The 27,425-nt window shown below is 39.8% G+C and overlaps 1 protein-coding gene and 1 pseudogene across 8 annotated transcripts in view; one reads left to right on the top strand and one right to left on the bottom strand.

The window, feature by feature from the left end:
* DOCK7 (dedicator of cytokinesis 7) overlaps positions 1 to 27,425 on the bottom strand; it is a 172,050-nt gene that overhangs the window by 43,652 nt on the left and 100,973 nt on the right. For 5 of the 8 annotated variants that reach the window (XR_009553912.1, XR_009553913.1, XM_060206307.1 and 2 more), the window contains exons 23-34: positions 25,212 to 25,304; positions 23,965 to 24,054; positions 22,974 to 23,069; positions 19,758 to 19,898; positions 19,565 to 19,678; positions 17,633 to 17,803; positions 15,989 to 16,128; positions 10,683 to 10,852; positions 8,434 to 8,588; positions 4,314 to 4,496; positions 4,065 to 4,200; positions 1,121 to 1,217 (exon numbers count right to left, since the gene is read on the bottom strand). Coding sequence is in view for 6 of the 8 variants with exons in the window: in XM_060206307.1 (XP_060062290.1) it covers positions 1,121 to 1,217; positions 4,065 to 4,200; positions 4,314 to 4,496; positions 8,434 to 8,588; positions 10,683 to 10,852; positions 15,989 to 16,128; positions 17,633 to 17,803; positions 19,565 to 19,678; positions 19,758 to 19,898; positions 22,974 to 23,069; positions 23,965 to 24,054; positions 25,212 to 25,304 (1,586 nt within the window). In the remaining 2 variants the exon portion in view is untranslated. The remainder of the gene's footprint in view (positions 1 to 1,120; positions 1,218 to 4,064; positions 4,201 to 4,313; positions 4,497 to 8,433; positions 8,589 to 10,682; positions 10,853 to 15,988; positions 16,129 to 17,632; positions 17,804 to 19,564; positions 19,679 to 19,757; positions 19,899 to 22,973; positions 23,070 to 23,964; positions 24,055 to 25,211; positions 25,305 to 27,425) is intronic. The other 3 variants (XM_060206311.1, XM_060206310.1, XM_060206309.1) reach the window with 2 other exon arrangements.
* LOC103113041 (high mobility group protein B1-like) lies at positions 2,134 to 3,405 on the top strand (annotated as a pseudogene).

Genomic DNA, 27,425 nt, shown 5'->3' on the forward strand with positions numbered 1-27,425 from the left:
GCGTGTGGCACCGAGTCTGAGCTATCACCCCACATGGAAGCTTCAAGGGAACTCCATGGATGGAGTGGTGCTTTGGTGTTACTCTCTCTCCCTTCCCTATTCACACAGAGCGCAGACTAAAAAACTCAGACTTGCAGTAATTCCTATGGTATCATGCATATATGTAGCCCTGTGTTCATTCCTTGACACTACATTAAATATATATATATATTAGAAAGTGCAAGAGTGTGTTAACTACTCATTTTATGAAATTCTTCGATCTTCAAGTCTTTGCATCTTTATGAGCATCACTAAAACCTATGATTAATAAATTTATACTTTACAAACTAAGTTTAAGGAGAAAATATAACTTAGCTATCAGGATTGAAGCAGAAAGGAAAATAGATCATATTCAAATGTAAATAACAGAATTTTTTTAAAAAGATATTATTCATGAGAAAGACAGGAGGAGTGGGAAAGAACCAGATATCACCCTGGAACATGTGCTGCTGGGGCTTGAACTCAGGAGTTCAGTGCTTTAAACCCTGAGCCATCTCCCACACCACCAGAAATCTTTTTTTAAAAAAATTGTGTGATAAAACAAGAAAATAAGGGTGAAGCACAAGGACCGGCGTAAGGATCCCAGTTTGAGCCCCCGGCTCCCCACCTGCAGGGGGGTCACTTCACAGGCCGTGAAGCAGGTCTGCAGCTGTCTATCTCTCTCCCCCTCTCTCCATCTCTCTGTCCTATCTAACAACGACGACATCAATAACAACAACAATAATAACTACAACAAAATAAAAAACAGGGAAAATAGATATAAAAAACAAGAAAATAAGATAGTTTAAACAAAATATCAAAAAAATACCAAAAATTTATGTCAGGATAAGAAAAGAATGCACTGAAGAAAAAACAGATTGTAGAAATAAAGCAATATATTAATAACATACGAGTTTGGCTGCTCAGTGAAAAGTAATCAAAGAAATGGACTTTGCAAAACTCAACAGTGACACGTAGGGTGCTTGTTCAGTTTCTTTACTGTGGTGATCATTTTAGAATACATACAAGTATACAATCATTATGTTGCATGCCTGAAACTGATGTTATTTGCTAATTACATGTCAATAAAAAGTTACATTACTTGTCAAATTTCTCAGTGTTTTGACGCCAGTGAGTCAGATCTTTTCTCCATCTCAGATTTTCCTGACTTCCAAAGGCACTTCCAGATGGACTTCTCTCTGTCAAATAAAATTCAAAATCAGTTCTCAAGGACGACTTCAATCAGGTCACAGATATGTCGTTCCATCCTTAGTAACTAAGTGGACAATTCTGGAACGAGTGCTTCTGATATTCCTAAGAGTCACTCTTCTCAGGCACCAACTATGTCAGAGTGGAGCTGTGATCTGGCCCCTAACCACTCTTTTTCTCCCATGAAATCAACAAATGCATCTTTTTTAAAAAATACTTATTTATTCCCTTTTGTTATTGCCCTTGTTGTAGTTATTATTGTTGTCATTGTTGGATAGGACAGAGAGAAATGGAGAGAGGAGGGGAAGACAGAGAGGGGGAGAGAAAGATAGTCACCTGCAGACCTGCTTCACCGCCTGTGAAGTGACTCCCCTGCAGGTGGGGAGCCAGGGCCTCCAACCAGGATCCTTCCGCCAGTCTTTGTGCTTTACGCCACATGCGCTTAACCCGCTGCACTACCACCCGGCTCCCCAAATGCATCTTTTCCAAAGAAATATGCAGTGGCCTAGGAAGTAGGGCAGTGGATAAAGTACTGGACTCAGGAGTCTGATTCTGAATTTGATCCCTGGTACCCTATAGGCCAGAGTGAGCTCTGGCCCCCCTCCTCTTCTACTATTGTCTATTATTTGTGAAATAAAGTGAATCTAAAAAAAAAAAAAAAAGAAAAAGAAAAACGTAAAAGATATAAGGTACTTATTTATTTATTTATTCACTTATTATTAGACAGAGAGAAATCCAGAGGGGAGGAGGAGATGGAGAGGGAAAGAGAGAGACGCCTGCAGCCCTGCTTCACCACTCATGAAGCTTTCTCCCTACAGGTGGGGATCAGAGGCTTGAACCTGGATCCTTGTGCACTGTAATCTGTGTGCACTTAACCAGCTGCGCCACTACCTGGCCCTGATATAAGATACTTAAGAATGTTTTGGGTGTCTGGCTCCCGCTCTCACAGCCATTGCAGTACATTGAGCTCCATAGAGACAGCGCCGGGGCAAGTGCGAGCCGGATGGGCACTGGGCGACTCTGTGCCTCGCGGAGGAAAAGTAATCAAACATGGGCAAAGGAGATCCTAAGAAGCCAAGAGGCAAAATGTCATCATATGCATTCTTTGTGCAAACTTGCTGCGAGGAGCACAAGAAGAAGCATGCTTCGGTCAACTTTTCAGAATTTTCCAAGAAGTGCTCAGAGAAATGGAAGACCATGTCTGCTAAAGAGAAAGGAAAATTTGAAGACATGGCAAAGGCTGACAAGGCCCGTTATGAAAGAGAAATGAAAACTTATATCCCCCCCCAAAGGGGAAACAAAAAAGAAATTCAAGGACCCCAAAGCACCTAAGTAAGAGGCCTCTGTCGGCCTTTTTCTTGTTTTGTTCTGAGTATCGCCCCAAAATCAAAGGAGAACATCCTGGCTTATCCATTGGTGATTGATGTTGCAAAGAAACTGGGAGAGATGTGGAATAACACTGCTGCAGATGACAAGCAGCCTTATGAAAAGAAAGCTGCTAAGCTGAAGGAAACATACGAAAAGGATATTGCTGCCTACCGAGCTAAAGGCAAGCCTGATGCAGCCAAAAAGGAGTTGTCAAAGCCGAAAAGAGCAAGAAAAAGAAGGAAGAGGAGGAAGATGAAGAAGAGGATGAGGATGAGGAAGAAGAGGAAGATGAAGACGAAGAGGAAGATGATGATGATGAATAAGTTGGTTCTAGCGCAGTTTTTTTTTCTTGTCTAAAAAGCATTTAACCCCCCCTGTACACAACTCACTCCTTTTAAAGAAAAAAATTGAAATGTAAGGCTGTGTAAGATTTGTTTTTAAACTGTACAGTGTCTTTTTTTGTATAGTTAACACACTACCAAATGTGTCTTTAGGTAGCCCTGTCCTGGTGGTATTTTCAATAGCCACTAACCTTGCCTGGAACAGTAAGGGGGTTGTAAGTTGGCATGGAAATTTAAAGCAGGTTCTTGTGGGTGCACAGCACAAATTAGTTATCTATGGGGATGGTAGTTATTTATTTTTATTTTTTTTCATCTTCAGTTGTCTGATGCAGCTTATACGAAATAATTGTTGTTCTGTTAAACTGAAATACCACTCTGTAATTGCAAAAAAAGAAAGTTGCAGCTGTTTTGTTGACATTCTGAATGCTTCTAAGTAAATACAATTTTTTTTATTAAAAAAAAAAAAGAATGTTTTGGCCCAGTAAAATGGCTCACTTGGATAGCGCTGCCATGTGCATAATCCAGGTTTAGTCTAGGCCCTGAAGGAAGCTTCAGTGCTATTCTCTCTCTCTCTCTCACTCCTTAGCTAAGAATGTCTATCACTGGGAGTTGGGCGGTAGCGCAGTCGTTTAAGCGCAGGTGGAGCAAAACACAAGGACCAGCGTAAGGATCCCGGTTGAGCCTCTGGCTCCCCACCTGAAGGGGAGTCGCTTCACAGGCGGTGAAGCAGGTCTGTAGGTGTCTCTCTGTCTTCCCCTCCTCTCTCCATTTCTCTCTGTCCTAATGAACAACAATGACAGCAATAACAACAAGGGCAACAAAAGGAAAAATAAATAAATGTAAAAAAAATTTGAAAAGAAATCATGTCTGTCACTAGACAATCTTCCTTAAATGTCCCAAAGTAAATAAAACATATTACACACCAGTTTTCAAAAATAAGAACCTCAGTTCTTATATTTCAACTGTAATAGTTCCAAGACCACAGGTTTAACAATCTAACACAGTATTAACTTCTCCACTCTCTTTCCAACAGTAAACCTCGGGAAGAACTATAAAAAGGTCTAACAAACACAGAAGTGAAGTCTAAGTTCGTGAAAAACTTGTTAGCAGAAGACACTGTGCACACACCAAGCTGTCCTCGGCTTCGGCGCACCATTTCTTGTCTGGCACCGATGCTCCCAAGAATAGCTTCTTCAAGCTTTGCTCTCATGTCTTTCGATTTTTTGAAGGTCAAACTATTCATCCTTTCAAACACTTTCTTTCCCTAAAAATTTAAAAATCAGAAATCAAAAGAAGAGGCACTGTGAGATTTTCTTTTCTTCTCTCTTTTACAAGGTGTCCGTCCTTGTTCTTTGCAATCGTGTAGCAATTACTTACTTTGTATTCAAAGCAAGATACACAGAGATAGAGCAGATCTAACAGCCGATTTAGCTGTAAGACTGAGAGGTCTGTGAACCACTTTTGCAGAACTGTCTCGTCAGCATTCTTGAGCACCCAGAGTAGACAGATCAAAAGGCTCCGACTTGATTCTCCAGAAAAGGTAGTATGTTGTCTACCACTCTGAAAAGAAAGAAGAGTAGAATGAGACAAATTTCATCAGTGCCTATTTCTTTAAATTTTGATTGGCTTTCTACAAAAAACAACAAAACAAACAAGTAAAAAGTTTAATAAACATTAAAATGAACTATCTGATTAAGAAACTACATACGCAAGTTAAGAAGAACCTTGAAATTAAAGTCCTAAAACTTAACGACTATCCCTAGTCAAAGACGCTTGTTTTAATCCTTTTTAGGGAATGATAACAAACAATAAAGATGCATGAATATGTAACTTAGAAGGAAAATCTGGAAGGCTCTACTATTAAGAATTAAGATGTCAGATATGATTCAAATAAATGAAAAAAGTATTTAACTTAGAGGAAATGTGAAGAGAATGAGAATAGAGAAGCAGTAACAAAAAGTTTATCATCAGCCTCAAAGAGAGTCACTGTTTCTTATCAAAAGGCCAAAGACATATTTGCTATGAAGGGCCATACATCCATAAAAAGCTGATTTTTAACTACAGCATACAAGGTTACTGCACTATCATTAACATTTAATCTATATTAGCATACAGAATTTAAAATGTAAATGAAAAACTGAGGGTAAAAATGTACACATAGTAGCACATGCTGAATATTTACTCTGGGGCTGGGGGCAGATGGCATAATGATTATGAAAAAAAAGACTCTCCTGCCTGCCTGAGGCTCCAATGTCCCAGCTTCAATTCCCACAAAAAAAAGATATTTATTCTGTCTCAGTCACCATGCTAAATTAAAAAAAAAATTAAATTATCTTTATTTATGGGATAGAGACAGCCATAAATCAAGAGGGATGGGGCAACAGCAAAGTGCGTGAGGGAGTCGGGTGGTAGCGCAGTGTGTTAAGCGCATGTGGCACAAAGCGCAAAGACCGGTGTAAGGATCCTGGTTCGAGCCCCCGGCTCCCCACTTGCAGGGGAGTCGCTTCACAGGTGGTGAAGCAGGTCTGCAGGTGTCTATCTTTCTCTCCCCCTCTCTGTCTTCCCCTCCGCTCTCCATTTCTCTCTGTCCTATCCAACCACGACAACATCAATAACAAGAACAACAGTAACTACAATAAGGGCAATAAAAGGAAATAAATATTTAAAAAAAAGAAAAAGAAAGAAAAGAGATTGACAGAGAAACACCTGCAACACTGCTTAACCACTCACAAAGCGTTCCCCCTGCAGGTGGGGACCAGGGGCTCGAACCCGAGCCCTTGCACACTGTAATGTGTGCGCTCAATCATGTGCACCACCACCTGGCCCCCTATGCTCAATTTAAAAAAAAAAAAAATTTATTTATTGTGGTCTAGGAGGTGGCACAGTAGATAAAGCACTGGACTCTCAAGCATGAGGTCCTGAGTTGAATCTCTGGCAGCACACAGCGATATCTAGTTCTCTCTCTCTCATATCTTTCTCATAAATAAATAAATAAATGAATAAAATCTTTGTGTGTGGAGAGAGAATGCCAAGAGTACTGGGTAACACATGCAGTGCTAGAGACTGAGGAGAGGCTTCACAAATGCACGGTCTATACAAGTCACCGCCACAGCTGTGTAAAGCTGGACAGACATTTCACTAGGTTGTTCCACAGAACTAGAACACAGGGGAGTCGGGCTGTAGCGCAGCGGGTTAAGCGCAGGTGGCGCAAAGCACAAGGACCGGCATAAGGATCCCGGTTCGAACCCCGGCTCCCCACCTGCAGGGGAGTCGCTTCACAGGCGGTGAAGCAGGTCTGCAGGTGTCTGTCTTTCTCTCCCCCCCTCTGTCTTCCCCTCCTCTCTCCATTTCTCTCTGTCCTATCCAACAACGACTACAACAATAAAACAACAAGGGCAACAAAAGGGAATAAATAAATAAAATAAATATTAAAAAAAAAAGAACTAGAACACAGGCGATATCAACTCCACCTTACAGACGAGAACACAGAATGGCAATCATGACAAAAATGACTAAATTTGAAGTGCGTATACAGCTCTGTACTGCTTGAATTTATTTTTATTTTTTTAATATTTATTTTTCCCTTTTGTTGCCCTTGTTTTTTATTGTTGTAGTTATTATTGTTGTTATTGATGTTGTCATTGGTAGATAGGACAGAGAGAAATGGAGAGAGGAGGGGAAGACAGAGAGGGAGAGAGAAAGACCAGAGAGGGAGAGAGAAAGAACACCTGCAACTCTGCTTCACTACTTGTGACACTTTCCCCCTGCAGTTGGGCACCAGGGGCTTGAACGTGGGTCATGTGCATTGTTCTACCAAGTGTGCCACCATCTGGCCCTAAGAATCTACTACTGGATTGTGGGAAATCATGACATATTTTTACATTAAGAAAACATAGACAAGTATGTCATGACTTTTCTGACAACTTAATATTAACAAATGTGAAAGTAAAGGTAACGACTAATACAAGCATCACTATTTTGAGGAAGCTTACTGTGATTTGAATGTATTCACAAAATGAACAGAAATGCAATTATAATATCCAAACTGACAGGAAAATGGACAGGGGTAAAATAAGAGTAAGGAAAACAGAAACAAAACAGTCCAAAAGGAGGAAATAAGCACAGAACTGATATGAAGAAACAGACTGAGGGGATGCAGAAATAGCTCACCTGGGAGAGCGCACATCGTGCCAGTGTCAAGACCTGGGTTCAGGACCCTGGCCACCTGCGTGGGGAAAGCTTAGCATGTGGTAGAGCAGCACTAGAGTTCCTTTCTCTCTGTCTCTCTCTCTCTCTCACCTGTCTCTATCTCTCCTTCCCTTTCCGTCTCTTACACTCTTCTCTAAAAACAAAACAAACAGAAAACCAAAAAAGTCTTAGGTTTATTCTAGTTAATTATACTAGCTGTAAACTGATTAAAATCTCTAGTGAAACACAAAGATGACCAGATCATCCTTAAAAAATATAACACAAAGTCTAACTATACACTATTTGTGGGAATAGGAGGGGAAGACGGAAAGGAGGAGAGAGAGACAGACACCTGCAGACCTGCTTCACCACTTGTGAAGTGACTCCCCTGCAGGTGGAAAGCCGGGGGCTCGAACTGGGATCCTTATGCCGGTCCTTGTGCTTTGTGCCACGTGCGCTTAACCCACTGCGCTACCACCCGACTCCCGGTCTCCATTTTTAAAAAGTCAGTTCAGAGCTGCTGTCAGGTAGGGGAACTTTCATAAACACCTTTTGCATTTTTTTCTTTTTTTTTTGTAAAAGGCATTTAAAAGTTCCAGAGTTTTGCTATTGCTCCATTGGTAATTTGCTTCTTTCCTGGCTCCACCCCTTTCCCATTTTGTTTTGAGTGCAGAGTAGGGTGGGGGGGGCGGTGATGGGGGAGACGTATGGGCTAATGTACACACCAGTGTGTATAAACATAAGATCAAGTACAGATCTTCACAGACTAAAAAATCTTTTCAATTGCTAAAGACCTGAAACTATTTCTTAGGGCTGATAAGAGTCTAAAATAGACTGAAAATAAAGAAGCCAGGCTGTATATCAAAGGCAGCTTTCCAAAATTCCAAATGAATACAAAGTTTTATATGTTATAGCTTGAAGTTATTAATAATTTCCTAAACATAAAATAAACAACATTCTCACAATCTGAATTTTAATTCATTTTATTTACTATTGGATAGAGACAGAGAGAAACTGAGAGGGGAGGGGGGAAAGAGGGAAAGAGACAGAGAGATACCTGCAGCCCTACTGCATAACTTGTGAAGCATTCCTCCTGTAGGTGGGGACCAGGGGCTTGAACCTGGGTCCTTGTACACTGTAATTTGAGCACTTGACCGGTTATTTGAGTGTTTTCACAAAATAAATAAAACTCAAAGTAGTTTTGCATCAGCTAGGACAATAAACTTAGTCAATTCCGTAACCTCAGTACATCTCTGCAAATATTTGTCTTTCCAGAAAAAAAAAAAATCTATAAAAGGGACAATTTTACCGTTGAGGTGAGGAGGAAACTGCCGGGCCTTGTCAGCGGAGGGACTGATGTCCCTGCAATTGCCATGGCAACCGTCTGGCTTATCATGCTCCCACTCTCGCCTTCATAGTCATCAGTGGCTATACAAACTGGTCTTCCTCGCTGATTGTGAGTTTCTGGGAAAATATGATTCAAAAACAAAGAAACTGTCATTTCGGTTCAGCTTAATAGTCACTTATTGAGCAATTCCCTTTTTTATTCTCTGCTACATTAAAATTTTTTTAAAATGTTGTTGTAGTTATTATTGTTGTTATTGATGTTGTTGTTGTTAGGACAGAGAGAAATGGAGAGAGGAGGGGAAGACAGAGAGGGGGAGAGAAAGACAGACACCTGCAGACCTGCTTCACCGCCTGTGAAGCGACTCCCCTGCAGGTGGGGAGCTGGGGTTTGAACCGGGATCCTTACACAGGTCCTTGTGCTTCTCACCACATGCACTTAACCTGCTGTGCTATTGGCCGACTTCCTCTCTACTACATTTTAAAAGGAAAACTTTTAACATCTATCATGAAATCTGTTTCTTTAAACAAAACATAAGTATTAACTTACTCCTACAGTAATACGAACATTTCTGTCTTTAGATAGAGAAGACACTTTAATGATCAAAATACTGGAAACACTATTCCACTATCTGCCCCTTAGTAGCCAGAAGCTGATTATTTGTTGATATATAAAACACTTACTTTTTAACTGTAGCCTACAATGTTGTCTCTAGGAATTTAAGTTAATTTTAATATGAAAAGGAAAAACAATAAAATTGTGGCTCTGATTTTTTAAAAGCAACATAGTGTCAACTTATGAATATAAACTTAATGTTGATCTTCAGGTAACTATTAATTTCAAGTATGTGAAAACTGACAAAAACTGAAACTAAGAATGGAAACATATGCCAAGTTTTCTTGTGCTCTTTTTCAGTGCACACTCACATAAAAGAATCTATTTCCACAGGTAGGTACAGAAAATATTTTTAAAAAATCATAAATTAAAAATATTGTCATGATTACTTCCGGGAGTTTTGTAGTGAATTTTCTCACATATTCAAAAGCTGGTTAAGTATTTACAGTATACTCATGTCTGTATACATCTTCTTATGTATCTTTTTTTAAAAAATATTTTAAAATATTTATTTATTGCCTTTTGTTGGCCTTCTTGTCTTATTGTTATAGTTATTGCTGTCGTTGTTGTTGGATAGGACAGAGAGAAATGGAGAGAGATGGGGAAGACAGAGAGGGGGAGAGAAAGACAGACACCTGCAGACCTGCTTCACCGCTTGTGCAGTGACTCCCCTGCAGGGGGGGAGCTGGGCCTCAAACTGGGATCCTTACATTGGTCTATGCGCTTTGCACCACCTGCGCTTAACCCGCTGCACTACTGCCCGACTCCCTTTTCTTATGTTTCATTACCTAGTAACTGTTTATCCTTTAGCTATCTTAACTTTAAAAAAATTTATTTTATTTATTTATTCCCATTTTTGCTGCCCCCCCCCCTTTTCCTTTTTTTTTAACCAGAGCACTACTCAGCTCTGGCTTATGATGGTGCGGGGACTGAACCTGGAACTTGACAAAGCCTCAGGCATGAGTCTATTTGCATAACCATTATGCTATCTACCCCCGCCCTGCCCTTGTTGTTTTATTGTTGTAGTTATTACTGATATTGTCGTTGTTGGATAGGACAGAGAGAAACGGAGAGAGGAGGGAAAGACAGAGAGAGGGAGAGTAAGATACCGACACCTGCAGACCCCTACAGGTGGGGAGCCGGGGCTCCAATCGGGATCCTTACGTGATCCTTGCGCTTCATGCCACGTGCTTTTAAACCCATTACCACCGGACTTCCTATCTTAACTTTTTTTCTTTGCCTCCAGGGTTATCACTGGGGCTCGGTGCCTGCACTACGAATCCATTGCTCCTGGAGGCCATTTTTTCCCATTTTGTTGCCCTTGTTATTTTTACTGTTGCCATTGCTGTTGTAGTTGGATGAGACAGAGAGAAATGGAGAGAAGAGGGGAAGGCAGACGGGGGAGAGAAAGACACCTGCAGACCTGCTTCACCGCCTGTGAAGTGATCACCCTGCAGGTGGGGAGCTGGGAGTCCAACCCGGGTCCTTGCGCTTTGTGCCATGTGCGCTTAACCCACTCTGCTAGTGCCCAGCCCCCATCATAACACTTTCAAACATGGATACATGTCCTTAAAATCTGTCCTAAATATACTAAATACCTGTAAAATCATACAGTTGAGGAACAGCTTCCATGATAATGCCAATTAGAGGCAGGTACAACATAGCTACCCGAGCCTTTATCTGGGGGTCAGAGTACCGTGGATCTGAGTCATGGCTGGAGAGTAAATTGTGTACCATATTGATGACTTTCTTATGCAATCCAAACAGTCTATTGAAAAAGATGAAGAGGAGGAAGCAGTAAGGTCACAGAGATTAGTTAATAATCTTGAACAAACAGTCATGGTACTGAATCAATTTTGTTCAATTTCTTAACTCTGCCACTTGTTTGTATATCTCTAGAAGACACTTGTACTTTTCAAATGCTTGTACAACTGGAGAAAAAAAAACTACTCAAATTCATTTAGAAAGAAACCTGAATAATTCCATATTCGTTTGCACTGGTACACTTTAATAATAACTTAAGAATAGGTATAGTAATATTTTAAAGAAAAAAAAACATACAGCTACCACTTTTATTTCATCAAATGAGACCTTTTCGCAGTAACTAAATTTTACTGCCTTTTTCTGAGACAAACCTGCCACCTAATCATGTACCCAAGAGGCTGCGTTTGCCTTTGGCATTCTATGTACTTTGCACAGCCTTGCTCATATACTTGTTTGCGTCCTAAAACTCTTCTAGTCTCCAAATCCTCCTGCTTTCCACTTGGGCTAATAAACTAGGAACTGTTACATTTTTTTTCTTTCAATTTTTGGATTTCTTTATAAGTGAAGGTGTTGTGATTATGCAAACAAATAGTGGTGACCATAATGAAAGGGTGAAGCGACAAAAATCGCAGTATTGATTATCAGTGATACACACATGAAACCTATATATGTTATAAAGCAATGATACTTCAAAACAAAAACAAAACAAAACAACAATAACAAAATCCACCTTAAAATGGTTCTTAATGCTGCACCCAGAAATTATTCAGTATTTCAGATAATTCTGTTTCCTTAAACATCTCATGAGAGTGCTCTCATTAAAATACTTCTATCTCCAAGTTTTTTCTTCTTTTAGGAAAAAAAGTCATCCTGAATTTTGCTCTTCCTAGAACTTTTATCTCCAGCTTTATGCTACCAAAATTTATCTTTCCTTTTTCTCAAGAAGAGGTGCACATTCTCTCTGAAAGTATTTCCCCCAATGTTCAGTGAATCTCATTTTTCTTCAACAGTTTGAATATTCTCACTGCACTAAATTCTTCCCTTTCTTTAAATAAACCTTTCTTATCATTAAAAATACATGTTCAGGGGAGCGGGGGGTTAGCGCAAAGGGATAACCGCACATGGTGTAAAGCACAAGGACCAGTGAAAGGATCCTGGTTCAAGCCCCCGGCTCTCCACCTGCAGGGGAGTCGCTTCACAAGCGGTGAAGCAGGTCTGCAAGGTGTCTTTCTCTCCCCATCTCTGTCTTCCCCTTCTCTCCATTTCACTCTGTCCTATCCAAAAATGACGGCATCAGTAACAACAACAACTACAACAATAAAACCAGGGCAACAAAAGGAAGTAAGTAAAAATAAAAATAAATACATGTTCAGGGAAGGGGAGACAGCATAATGGTTATGCAAAAAGACTTTCAGCCTGAGGCTCCAAAGTCCCAGGTTCAATCCCCTGTACCACCACAAGCCAGAGCTGGGCAGCGCTTTGGAAAAAAATTTAAAAATAGGGAGTCGGGCGGTAGAGCAGGGGGTTAAGTGTAGGTGGCACGAAGTGCAAGGACCGGTGTAAGGATCCGGGTTCGAGCCCCTGGCTCCCCACCTGCAGGGGAGTCACTTCACAGGCAGTAAAGCAAGTCTGCAGGTGTCTTTCTCTCCCCCCTCTCAGTCATCCCCTCCTCTCTCCATTTCTCTCTATCCTATCCAGCAATGACGACATTAATAATAACTACAATAATAAAACAACAAGGGCGGGAGTCGGGCAGTAGAGCAGCGGGTTAAGCGCAGGTGGCGCAAAGCACAAGGACCGGCATAAGGATCCCGGTTCGAACCCCGGCTCCCCACCTGCAGGGGAGTCGCTTCACAGGCGGTGAAGCAGGTCTGCAGGTGTCTATCTTTCTCTCCTCCTCTCTGTCTTCCCCTCCTCTCTCCATTTCTCTCTGTCCTATCAACAACGACAACAACAATAATAACTACAACAATAAAACAACAAGGGCAACAAAAGGGAATAAATATAAAAGTTATAAAAAATAAAAATAAATTAGAAAATAAAGTAAGTACGTTTACTTGAAATTTCTCTCCTCAATTCACATAGTATTTCTATTAGTAATGAACTTTACATTTTTGTAATAAATTTAGTAGACTAAGTGAATCTTCACAGATACTTGTTTTCCTCTCTATGATCGAAAGTTAGAAACCAACCCCTTGATGCACGTGAGAATGAAGTTACGTAATTTACGCACCATTAGCTCGAGTCTCTTAAGATCATGCAGCAAATTTAAAGCTGAGATGTGGAGGCACGGGCTTTACTCCACAGCCCATAGTCTCACCTGACATTTTACGTAGTTACATATCAAATTTTGCAAGAGGTTCTTTCTTCTCCCTTTTGAATTTTATTCAAAAAGTACTTTAAACTTTTTATTATCTTTAATTATGGGACAGAGACTGTCAGAAAACAAAAGGGAAAGGGGGGATAGAGACGAACCCCTGCAGCCCTGCTTCACCACGCTCAAAGCTTTCTCTCTGCAGATGGAGACGGAGGGGCTCGAACTCGCATTGTAACATGTGTGGTCACCAGGTGCACCACCACCCAGCCCCAAAAAGTACATTTTTAAATACTTTTAAGAGGAGCACACAGTGAACATATCTCGGCTTTCCCTTTAGTTTTCCTTCCTTTTTTAAAAAATTTATTTATTTTATTTCTTTTTTTATATTTATTTATTCCCTTTTGTTGCCCTTGTTTTATTGTTGTAGTTATTACTGTTGTTGTTATTAATGTTGCTGTTGTTGGATAGGACAGAGAGAAATGGAGAGAAGAGGGGAAGACAGAGAGAGGGAGAGAAAGATAGACACCTGCAGACCTGCTTCACTGCCTGTGAAGTGACTCCCCTGCAGGTGGGGAGCCAGGGCTCAAACCAGGATCTTTAGCCAGTTCTTGCGCTTTGTGCCACCTGCGCTTAACCCGCTGCGCTACTGCCTGACTCCCTTTAACTTATTTATTAATGAGAAATATGAGGGAGAGGGAGGAAAAAAACCAGACATCTGGGTGCATTTTCTGCTGGGGATTGAACTCGGGACCTCATGCTTTATCCGCTGTATTACCTCGCGGATGACATTCCCTTTAGTTTTCTACTTGATATCTTGTCATCTTTGATGTTCTCAACTATTTTCTTCAAATAGCTCTAATATTCCTTGTATGCTTATCATTTTGTTAAAGTTTCAGATTCTAGTCGTTTGGTTTTTATGTCTAACCTTTTGACTTCTAGTATAAATGTGGGTATGTATTCATGGACTCTGAGCAACTACCATCCCAGACTTCCAACTGTCTGAACTCAATTTGACAAGCTGCTGAACCTGGGTCCCCCTTCCCCTGCGAAGATGCCCACCCCACTGTGGGAATCTGATATGTTCCAGTCTCCTTCAAGCATTCTGTCAGCCATGGATATTGAATTGCCACCTATTTGCTATGACTGACCTATATAAACTCAATAATTTGTGGTTTGTGTGTGTCTAATTTTGTATTAATAAAGCAGTTCTTTAACAGAAAGAAAAAAAAAAAGAGAGAGACAGGCTGGGAGTATGGATCGACCTGCAATGCCCATGTTCAGTGGGGAAGCAATTACAGAAGCCGGACCTTCTGCCTTCTGTACATCATAATGACCCTGGGTCCATGCTCCCAGAGGGATAAAGAATAGGAAAGTGTGGTCCAGGAAGTGGTGCAGTGATAAAGCTTTGGACTCTCAAGCATGAGATCCTGAGTTCGATCCCCGGGAACACATGTGCCAGACTGCTGTCTGGTTCTTTCTCTCTCTCCTACTACCATTCTCATAAATAAATAAATAAAATCTTAAAAAAAAAAAAGAATAAGAAAGCTACCAGGGGAGAGGATGGGATACAGAGTTCTGGTGGTGGGAATTGTATGGAGTTGCACCTCTCTTATCCTATGGTTCTTTTTAAAAAATATTTATTTATTCCCTTTTGTTGCCCTCGTTTTATTGTTGTAATTATAGAAAAGAGAGTGAGGGAGTCAGGCGGTAGCACAGTGGGTAAAGCGCAGGTGGCCCCAAGCACAAGGACCGGTGTAAGGTTCCCAGGATCGAGCCCCCAGCTCCCCACCTGCAGGGGAGTTGCTTCACAGGTGGTGAAGCAGGTCTGCAGGTGTCTATCTTTCTCTCCCCCTCTTTGTTTTCCCCTCCTCTCTCCATGTCCCTCTGTCCTATCTAGTAACAACGATGACAACAATAATAACTACAATAATAAAACAAGGGCAACAAAAAGGAATAAATAAAATAAATTAAAAAAAAAAACCATTACAGCCAGTTAGCCAACTGCTTTGTTTGCTAATAGTCTGAGATCACTGTTCATCAGCTCATTGCCTCCATAGTAGGTCTAAACTCATGCGCACATACAAAAGCCATATGAGTTAAAGAAACACTGTGTTTAGTGACATGATGTATCTACATTTAAGTACAAATTCCTTATCCTGTGCTCTGTAACAAAGAAGCCATGAATTGACAGTCTAAGCATCACCTTTGTGGAGCACTGATCTAACTGCCGTAAAACAAGTGTTCTGTTGTGTGGGAGCCCTGAAGGATTCGATGTACTGTATCAAAATCGACTAGGCAGTGCTCTGATATCTCCCTCGCTACCTCTCAACCTCCCTCCACATTATACATACATATTCCTACTGCAGAAGTTAGTATTCTGAAAAAGCACATACCTTTAATCTGGAGAAGATTTAATCTTTCACAATTTACTGAGCATCAACAATGTCTCTGACAGTTGCTAAGAACATTACAAACCAGCTATTTCACTAATTCACCAAAAATACATCAGGGCTTCTTCATGAAATCGGCCCAAAGATTTCATGCTCTCTTGATGGTTAAAACCCAGGGAAGGACAGTGCTCCAAGAGGGGGCACAGTGAATAAAGCACTGGACCTCAAGCATGAGGTCTGGAGTTCAATGCCCAGAAGCACATGAACCAGAGTGATGTCTGGTTCTTTCTCTCTGCCTATCTTCTTCATGAATTATCAAATAAAATATTACATAGAATGATGACAAATGCCATATATTCACAAGGATTCAGGTGGAAGACGAGTCTACTGTCCTCAAGCTGATACTCCAGAAGTCAAAAACTGATTTACTCACCCTTCAGCATCAGGGTCTAAAATAACAGCTAGCTCTGTCAAGACAAGTCCTGCCAAATAATGCTGCTGGCGGAAAGGCACAGATAATTCAAACATATTTGCAATCTTCTGGTCTTGTACATTTGTGGAAAATCCAGAACTCTGTGAGAGAATGAAGTACGAGGAACCTATAGTATCTGTGGAACACAGCATTCTACACACAGTATCACAACAAATGAAAATTTCTTTTAAATATTTATTTATTCCCTTTTGTTGCCCTTGTTTTATTGTTGTAGTTATTACTGTTGTTGTTACTGATGTCGTTGTTGTTGGATAGGAGAGAAATGGAGAGAGGAGGGGAAGACAAAGAGGCAGAGAGAAAGACAGACACCTGCAAACCTTCACCACTTGTGATGCAACTCCCCTGCAGGTGGGGTGCCGGGGGCTCGAACTGGGATCCTTGCAGTGGTCCTTGCACTTTGCGCCACCTGCACTTAACCTGCTTTGCTACCGCCCGACTCCCAACAAATGAAATTTAAGCATTACCTGCAAGCAAGCAGCACTGTTCTAGTGTAGTTTATTTACCTTGCTATTATTATCAATGAAGAAAGTAACTTCTCTTACTTTTGGCATAGCAAACTATAATGAAATAATGCTTGATTAATTTCAATTTCCCTTTTCTCATACTAAAACTTTTCCAACTGTTTTCTCCCATCATTCTTTTGGTCACTTCATGTTTCCATTTCATGCTCAGACAGGGAAAACAAGTGACTGAGTAATCTAATCCTCACATCACTTACTCACTGCTGAGCACAAAATAAATTTTCACAATCAAGGCTTTTGGGTTACAAATTCATAATGGTAAAAACTGGTTTTCATAGAAAATAAGTATCTCTGGGAAATTACTATCACTTTGTGGTCGACAACTTAGGGTTTGTTGGTAGCAAAGGTAAAATTTTTCTTTGAGACCCAGATCAGATTGATGGGGTTTAGAGTTAACGGTATTTATATACTTGCCCCTTATTTGGGAGCTACTCTCTGCCCTGATCTGGCTGTTAAGTCCTATCTCCCACTGTTGACATCATCTCCCCAGATAAGATTTTTAGCCCACCTGCATGTTAGCTGTCAGGCTCAGGCAAACATTCATAGTCATGGGCCCCTTAGAATATACCAAAATAGGCTTCCTAGATTTTTCCAAAATGGAGACCCCAAATCTCATCTGCTATATTTTTATCTTTAGATTCCTGATTATTAAACAATTTGTTCTGTTTTTTATTTTAATGCTTTTCATCCCCAAGCTGCAGATACTACCATGACTTCAAACTGACTTCCCTGGGTATAAAACATCACCAATGTGTCCTGGAACCTCACCTCCCCAGAGTCCTACCCAACTAGGGAAAAAAAAAGACAGGCTGGGAGTATGGATCAACCTGCCAACGCCCATGTCCAGCGGAGAAGCAATTACAGAACCCAGACCTCCCACTTTCTGTATCCCCTAAAGAATTTTAGTCCATACTCCCAGAGGGATAAAGAATAGGAAAGCTTCCAGTGGAGGGGATGGGATGTGGAGCTCTGATGTTGGGAACTGTGTTGAAATTGTACCCCTCTTATCCTACGGTCTTGTCGAACATTATTAAGAGATGTATTTTTCTTACAATTTGCATACCTGAGATGTTGCAGAAGAAACCGAAGGTGACGGAGATGCAGGTGGAGTGAGCAGGCTACAGGGTAAGTTTAATGTAACATAGTGCTCATGGCTACAGATGATTCTCAGAAAATCCAGCCTCAAGGACAACAAGACACTTGGATTTGGCAATGAATAAAGCTTTGACGAAACCTTTAAAGAATTGCATAAAATAGGAGAACATCAATGGAATATATAATTTCTCCAGTTCAAACACCAGAATAAAGCATTCAAAAACAATAATCATTGGGCAGTTTGGGATCGTGTGGTTTTACCTAGCAGGATCAGCCTCTTCCAATTACTGCTAAAATAAATAATACATATTATTGCAAATATTTGTGTCACACAGTTTTAATTTCTCTATTAAAAGAAACAAAATAAGGACACACACACAAAAACAGGTCTTCACAATTTCAAGTAGTAAGACTCCCAAGTAGCATTTGTCTTATTGTTTTTAATTTTAAACTATTTATTTAAGATTTATTTTATCTGATAGGACAGAGAGAAATTGAGAGGGAAGGGGGATGGAGAGAGAAAGCGAAAGCGGAAAAAGCGAAAGAGACAGATACCTGCAGCACTGTTTCACTACTTGTGAAGCTTTCACCCTGCAGGTGGGAACCAGGGGCTGGAACCTGGGTCCTTACACAAGTGAATGCATATACTTAACTAAGTGGGTCACCACCCAGCCCTCAAGTAGCATTCTTCACTAAAAGATTTAAAAAAATAATTTGAACTTCACAATGTGTCTGAGGCCAAGGAGATATCATAATGATTCTGTAAAAGGTTTTCATGCCTGAGGCTGATTTCCTAGGTTTAACCCCAACATCACCATTAACTCAGAGCCATGTAGTGCTCGTTTTTTTTTTTTTTAAAGACGTTAAAATAAGCTCTGTGTCCCACACTCAACTCCTTAAATAGTTCTGGAAAGGGTCAGAGACATATGTTTTCAGAGTTCTTTTTTTTATATATTTATTTTCCTTTTTGTTGCCCTTGTTACAAGTTTTATTGTTGTAGTTAAATGTTGTTGTCGTTGTTGGATAGGACAGAGAGAAATGGAGAGAGGAGAGGAAGACAGAGGGGGAGAAAAGGACAGACACCTGCAGACCTGCTTCACTGCTTGTGAAGCGACTCCCCTGCAGGTGGGGAGCTGGGGGCTCAAACCCAGATCTTTAAGCTGGCCCTTGCGCTTGGCGCCACATGCGCTTAACCTGCTGCGCAACCTACCACGCGTTGCCCGGCTCCCACAGAGTTCTTTTAAAAGGTAATTCTAGGCCATTAGCCTCTAATAAAGTGGGGGTGGAGGGCAAGGTTATTTTAGGATGAATATAAAGGTCATTTACTCAAAGGATCTATCAGGACCAATGACTTAACACTTTCGAAAAACCTGGTTGCGTTAGCTAGTTGATTATAACTTAAGATACAATCAGTTGTTTTTGGAAAAGTCCTAGGATGCTTTTAATGTAGTAAAACCAAGAAAATGAATGTCATTCATGGCTTGTATAAACATTCTCCACAACTCTAAACTCTACGACGTCCAGTATTATAACAGGAGAAACGTAGAGCAAAATGCAGTTTTAAAAAAAATCAATAAAGACATTAGGTTTGCTGTTTATCCAATATAACTGCTACTCTGGCCCTGCCTCTTTGAGTTGCTTTACATTCAGACCACTGACTCCATCGTGTATTCCAGAGAGGAATTAAACAGTGACAGGAGGATCAGTGTGACTCAAGAGAGACGCAGCTTTCCACATTCCTATGTTCTGATAAAACAAATGGAATTTGTTTTCTTCCTTACTGATAAAAATATGCTACTAAAAAAAAAAATTATGACTATGTTCTTGAGGGTCTCCTAGGTCCAGTTCTAGATAAAATAAACATAATTATTTAAATAATTGTTGCTAAATTATTCATTACCTGTTTATAGTAGGTCTTTATAAGGCTAAAGACAAATCCTCTGTCCATAACAGACAACAGATCATTGAGGAAGAATGCTAGGCTGGTGTTGAGTTTCTCCACCATTTCTGTGTCCTGGGAATTAACAATAAAACACATAGTAAAGCCCAATAAAAGCATGAGAGTTTAATGTGAGCTTGAAAGGGGATATTACCTTCTGGAACCGGGAAATGATATCACTAGCAATTGTGCTAACAAGGGCAGAAATGTCATCCATGAAACGTTCTGGAAATCGACTTTTCCTCGGTGCGTCAAGTTTATCATTAAAGTATAAATGGTGCACCATGCTTTTTACCTGAAAAGTTAAAGAGGCTATTAGTAAAATATATTTCTTATGCATGCCACTCTAAACATTAGGACTACTACTTCAAGATATTGTGTGATTTAATTTGGCTGAGCCTTTATATTTCAATTAATTAATTGAATATTTTTTTCCCCAGAGTACTACTCAGCTCTGGCTTATGATGATGCCAGAGATTGAAGCTGGGACTTTGGAACCTCAGGCATGAGAGGCTCTGCATAACAATTATGCTATATGCCCTGCCCTTGAACTACCTTTAAATATTTTGAAAAAAGTTCTGTATAAATTTTGTTTCAGAGATATCACACACAGTACAATTCAATCACTGTATCACCTTCATAAAATAGTAAATTAGAAAATTACCCTGAAATAAGAAAAAAAAAGTTCTGTTTATGTTATCAGAAAAAGGATGACCGGAAGTCATCTAGGAGTGGCTGTGACTTGCTCAACCACCCACTGATGGTGGTTTCTTAACAGTAAAGTGTCAGGTGAGAAATTAACACAGTGATGGAAGTTTACGAAATCCCTTTGAATATAGATTTATACTCACAACCATGTGACAATGGTAAAGATATTTATATTCAGAAAACTGAAGTCAAGATTCTACAGTTAAGAAGCCGCAGACACACATATGAAATCGCACTCTTTCGCCTGTAGTTAGGAGCTTTAAGCATGCCTACAAGTACAGATTTGATGTTTATTCTCCCTCTCCCTCTCACTGCCACAAGATTTATCACCGGGGCTCAGTGCCTGCACAGGAAATCCACTGCTCCCAGCAGCTATTGCCCCCTCCCCTCAGTTTATATTTTATTTGATAGGACAAGAAGCAATTGAGAAGGAAGGCAGGGATACAGAAAGAGAAAGCGGGCTGGGGGTGGGGACAGCATAATGGTTAGCAAAAAGACATTTATGCGGAGGCACCAAAGGTCCCAGGCTCAATCCCCAGCACCATCATAAGACAGAGCTGAGCAGTGCTCTGGTGGAAAAAAATAAAAAAGGCAGGCAGGCAGGCAGGCAGGCAGGCAGGCAGGCAGGCAGGCACCTGTTTCACTGCACGTGAAACATTCCCCCTGCAAATGGGGGGTGGGGACTCAAATCCAGGTGCCTGTGCACAGCCAAGTATGTGGCTGTTTATTCTCTAGGAAGTGTTTATTATTTACATATGGTTTGACTTATCTGTTCTCTCCCACCCTCCTTCCTATCTTACCTTTTTTTATTTATGTATTTATTCCCTATTGTTGTCCTTGTTATTTTAATGTTGTAGTTATTATTGTTGTTGTCGTTATTGGGTAGGACAGAGAGAAATGGAGAGAGGAGGGGAAGACAGAGAGAAGGAGAGAAAGACAGACACCTGCAGACCTGCTTCACCGCCTGTGAAGCGACACCCCTGCAGGTGGGGAGCCGGGGCTCCAACCCGGATCCTTACGCCGGTCCTTGCGCTTTGCGACACCTGCGCTTAACCCGCTGCACTACTGCCTGATGCCCTCTTCTTACCTTTTCTTTATCTCTCTCTCTCTCTCTTTTCTTTTCTTTTTGTCATCACCAGGGCTTCATTACTCCAGGCAAACTTTTTCAGATAAAGAAAGAAAGAGATGGAGAGAAAGACACACAGCACCACAGCTTCCTTCAGTGCGGTGGGGCTGAGCTCGAATGTGGCTCATGCCTATGACAGGCACGAACACTCTCCACCAAGCTGGCTATGGTGCTGAACCCCGCATTTATTTCTATTTTTTTGTAGATCATGAAAATCTAGAAGATGTTTTGCTCCAACATAGGTAACAATGCTGAGAATAACTCACTACACAGTCTGCCATAGGTAACAATGCTGAGAATAATTCACTACATAGTCTGCCAAGTTCCTTTTGTCTTTTCCTTTTTGGTTGTTGGTTTTGTTTATTCTTTTTTATAAACTTCTTTTTCTGGAAAGAATAATTTCTAGGCTGGGGGTAGATAGCATAATGGTTATGCAAAGAGACTCTCTCATGCCTGAGGCTCCGAAGTCCCAGGTTCAATCCCCCTGCACCACCAAAAAGCCAGAGCTGATCAGTGCTCTGGTTAAAAAAGAAAAAAGAAAAAGAAAAAAATTTGCTTTCAAATCTCTATAGGCTGAAGAAGAAGGTTCCTAGTGCCAGGATGCCCGAGTTTCAATCACAAGTTTGCTCTCGACAAGGCGTACATTGAGACTTAATGTTTACCCCATAGAGAGCGCAACCACATCGTGTACATCTGATAAACGTATGCTGCATTTGTTTATATATGCTTACGTATTTAAATAAACACAAGTCTTTCTAGAAACAAAAACAAAATCCATACACTTGGCTTTAGTATTATATTTTGAATTAATTAAAACAAAATTTTGAAAATGGCCCAACTGGCATTTCCCTAAGAGCTTTCAAACCATAAAAGCAGTGGCTATCTGTAAAGTCCTTTTTAACTGTGTCTCGTTCAATCCACAGTGCTGCTGTCATACCACTACGCCACCTACATAGCGACAGCACTGTCACTGTAAACTTAGGTCCAGATTAAGACAGAATGCATCACAGGTTCCTTTAAAGTATTTTTCCTTAGGAACAACAACAACAATGTATATAGCTAAAGTAAGGGCTTTTTTAATATATATTTATTCATTTTCACTTTTTTATTGCAATTATTATTGTTGTTGTTATTGATGTCATTGTTGTTGGATAAGACAGAGAGAAACGGAGAGAGGAGGGAAAGACAGAGAGGGGGAGAGAAAGATAGACACCTGCAGACCTGCTTCACCGCTTGTGAAGCGACGCCCCTGCAGGTGGGGAGCTGGGGGCTGGAACCGGGATCCTTACACCAGTCCCTGCACTTTGCGGCACCTGCGCTTAACCACTGCGCTACCACCTGACTCCCACTAACATAAGCTTTATGATTTCACCTACACTGTGCTGATCAGAGATACTACAAAAGCTGTTTTGTAGTGGAAAAGACCGTAAGATGGGCAATCGAAAAAAAACGCCTAGGACAAAATGATGAGTTAACACAGAACTGTCCACAAAGGAAGGCGATTATTTTAAAGTGTTTTATTTAAAGTGTACTCACCATCAATTCAAAAAAGAACCATGCTTGTTGCAAAGCTGATTCCCGAACGCTGCCACTGCAAACCACCCACTGCAAAGCCAGCTCCTCATGAAAAAGCTATCCGGAATTAAGTCCAACGTTATTATCAAAAAGATGCTGATAACACAAACCAAATAATAGTGCAACCAAAATTAACATAAGATGAGAGTAAGCAAAATAAGGCATGTGAATCATTCAATGATGCAGTGAGGAGCACACCCATTAACGAAACGGCTATTTATACATGTAAGACAGTGGCATGTTGAACAGCTAAAACAAATTACATGTTATCTTGCAGTAAAATGTAATTTTAAAAAGACAGGTAGGTGGAGACCAGCCTCCTAAACTGTACCTGCAAGCAGAAGCTAAGAGCAAAAACTCAACAGTTACAAACGTGGCGTGTGCCCGGAATACATTTTTCACAACAAGCAAATACATTCATAAACATTGCCGGCACAATTTAGGAAATACCACTAAATTTTAAAACTTTGATGTAAAGCAGAGATTTCCTGCCTTAGAATGAATAATGTGTATGAAGCATCTGCAAAATAGTATATTACTATGAAAAAAAGACTAACAAAACTGGACATAAGGAAAGCAAATCAGTATGTCTTACTACGAGGGACAATTTTTCTAACTCATCTTCCTCTCGCTGAAGATTTAAAACACACACACACACAAAAAAAAAAAAATTAAAAAGTTAAAGAAAATTAAGCATAGAAGTATTTTTGATACTAAAATCTGAAGACCAAATTTCAAATCTAAATACAGTCAGTCCCAAAGATTCTATTACAGGCATGTGGGGGTGGGGGCAACAGTGGAGAGATGCCAAAAAAGTCATCAGGAGTAGTGCTGCTCAAATGTATTTTAAAACACAGTTCGATTATTGCGACATCTCACCCTAGTTATGTAAATTAACTAGCTGTTGGAATTATTTGCCCCTATAATTAGGATTGTCTTCATATGAATCTACCTTTTTAGTTGGTAATCGTCCCGTTAATGTTTGTAAGAAACTTGACGTCTCTGTGTGCGAAGACATACGATTACAACTTCGATCCACAGCCTATGGAGGAGTGAAGATGAATGAATGAATGAGACAACATTAAAGTCTGCTAGAGATGACTTTGCAGCCAGAGACTTACATGTGCTTACTAAAGTTTTCCTGTGGTTTCGATGATCGTGTCTGCCTTGCTGCTCCTTTCATTATTATTTTTTTAACCACATCAGACTGCTTTAATGATAACTAGAAGTGCAAAGTTGACTTCTACAAAATTTTAGTTTTAAAAAAGCTGAGTATTTTTAATAAGTACATAAATTCAGAGTGCTGCAAAGAATGAAACTTTCATCTGTGTGACCTGATACATGCACATACCTGTAAGGACACGGAAAAAGTAAAAACATACTTCTCAACTGGTCTCGGGCCACAAAAAAAAAAAAAAAAAAAGGAAATCAGATTTTTATTTTCACTAAATAAAAAGTTAGACATTTTCTTTTATTTTCTCATATACTACATCAAATATGAATTACGGAAATAAACATTTTTACAAAAGCGCTTTCTCCAAAGCCAACACACAGATGAGAAGTATATTTTGGAGTATATCATGCAGTATTAGCTATCAAGCAATGAGAGTTAAGCAAAATCTACTTCACGTAAGTTTAACAAATTTCATACTTTGCAACACAGTACAAATTCAAACATATTTTGCTTCTGGTATCTGATCCGACATTATGGGGAATACACTGTCCACACCTAATTTCAGCTTATGATCAGTATTCTGAGCCAGTGGTTATGGAAAAAAAAAAAAAGATAAGGTTGTAAATGCTAAATGAGAATGCTACACTTTACTAAACCAAAAGCAAATGGAAAACTGTCAGGCTTCATCCATACAACCCATACAACAAGGTTTAAATTTCCTACTGAGGATGTACTACCTCTACTGCAGACTGTTACCAAAGTCATCAAATGCATTAACAGCAGGCACTGAAATACTGACAGGGTGTATAAGGAGGGGAGGAGCAGATAGGACATAGGGAAAGAGCATTACTAGTGCAATTGGCGGTATTCATGCAGAGTAGTTGGAAAATGTGCTAAGTAAACAAAAATACACACTTTTTAATGATTAAAAAAAAAAAAGCAGCAAGCCACTGAAATCATATAGACTAAAAAGTAATGTTCTAAAGAGAAACAGCCAAAAAAGAAACCTCTAGCATAGACACCACCTGTGTTGAGTCTGCACTTGGACTGGGGTTGGATCCCCATGGGGCAGCTTTTGGACCACCAGTGTTAACCCAGGAATTGGAGCGATCTAAACCCTAAGCATATAATAGAAAGCAGTTGGAAAGGAAAGAAATATTACATGTGGCATGCTATCAATTATTCTTAAAGAAATCCAGACTTTCCAATGCAAACATGGTTTTAATTAGTACTGTTAAAGTGATCAAAAATTTTAGGCACCTACAGAATATTATTAGTTCACCAAAATTCTTATTACATAATATAATTAAAAAAATAACCAAGGACATAAAGTATAGCATTAAAAGATAACTTTTTTTTTTTGGTCGGTCATTACTAGAGCTTCACTGCTCCAGGATGAGTTTTTCAGATGAAGGTGGACAGAAACAGTGAGAAAGACCACAGCACTGAAGCTTCCTTCAGTACAGTGGGGACTGGGGCTTGAGCCTGGATGTGCGTAGGACACAGCTGTGCATTATACAAGGGATCTTTTTGCCAGTCCAAAGTAAGTTTTTATTTAAAGGGATCACCCAAAAGTAAAAGTACCAAAAAGTAAAGTTCCATAGCATCGGTCACTCAAACTCTCTTTAAAGATGGCACAGATTTACCAGCAATTTCTTCTAAATTTATCTAGACCTTAAAATAAGGCAACGAAAGAAGACAACATTCCCTTCTTTTCTAAGACATCTCGAGGTTGATCAACTGAAAAGTTCTGTGTAGTTTTACTCCATAATCCTACTGACTTTGCTTCTTCTTTCATATTCTTTGTAGAGGCTAATAGGAGAAATTAAGTTAAATATTTTGGGGGGGGAAGCCTAAAAGTCGCTTCTTCCTAAAAAATAATGATGGATTTGAGGTCTCTTCTGCTTTACATGCTGTAATTAAACATAATGGGCTACTATTCTGTGTTAACTGTTATAAGGAAAAACATCATACTGGAACTATATGAAGGAGTTATGTCTTCATTTTCACTATCATTGACTTAAAGTGAGTTTACTATGCCACTAATGGTCAGAAGTGAACTCTATCTCTCTTTGAAAGAGGTTATTTTGATTTCAGGCAAAGGGAATTGGGGAATTAGTTCAATTCTTTAAGCCTGAATTATTATTAGAATCACTTGAGAAACCTTAAAAATCCAGCTTCTGGGCTCTTCCCCCAGAAATCTGGAGTTAGCAATCTGGGTTGGAGCCTAGGACTCTTAATTGAACCTGAATAAAATCTAAAGGATTTATTTTAAAGGTGTAGTGGAATAAGGCAATCTTAGACAAACAGGCTGAAAATATTAGGGAGTGACTATAAGCCCAAACAAGAAAAGATTTTAAAAAAGAGTAGATTCAAAAGAGCTTGGATAGAGTTCAGTGTTGAACACACTCTGCCGATGTGTGATCCTCAACATCAAATTAAAAAAACAAAACAAAAAAACAATGGTAATCAACTCAGCAGAGACATTCATTTCACTCGGGAAGTCTGAGAACCACCACCGCCACAAATGTGCAGGCCTCTCCGTCAAATATTAAATCTAATCTTTCTTTAGGAGTGGGCCCTCACACTGGTATTACGGACAGGCAAGAGGGAACACAGGAAGACGGAATAAACAGAAGCTGCCCACTCTTAAGGTCTTAGGTTCCAGGGGGGGAATCTTTCCTCTTCTGTCCCTATTTTCTTAAAAAAACAAACAAAACAGAAAAGTTTTATGATTGTGCAATATTGCTTCATTTCCCCTCATTTTTTAAATACTCAATATAGGACATGAGAGTGTGGTTCAAATTCAGGTGCTATTGTTGACTAATAAAATACCCATGATACGTTGTCCAATGCCTTTTTCAATTTCTTTGCAAAAAAAAAAAAAAAAAAAACTAGAATCATGATCATGTCTCCCTCATAAAAATCAAATTAAATAATAGAAGTAAATTATGTACAATGCCTCAAACAGTAAATTCTCAAAAATATCTTTAACAAAAGCTTTGCGTAGATGTTAATGTCTTCTAGCATAGTAAATGAAACAATCAAATATTGGCAAATGAGTAAATGGTAGATTTGAAATAAAATGCCTGTCTTCTCAGAACCTCGTATTATTTCAAAGAAAAGTAAATCAGCATGGAATGTTTTTCAGGAAGACTTCTCAGTCTCTCAAATCAAATCTCTATATAAACGGAATGCCTTTCCTGTTGTGCCATTTTCAGTGTTTATAGTCATTGCTC

The sequence above is a fragment of the Erinaceus europaeus genome, chromosome 13 (genome assembly GCF_950295315.1).
Source record: "Erinaceus europaeus chromosome 13, mEriEur2.1, whole genome shotgun sequence".
Classification (NCBI taxonomy): domain Eukaryota; kingdom Metazoa; phylum Chordata; class Mammalia; order Eulipotyphla; family Erinaceidae; genus Erinaceus; species Erinaceus europaeus.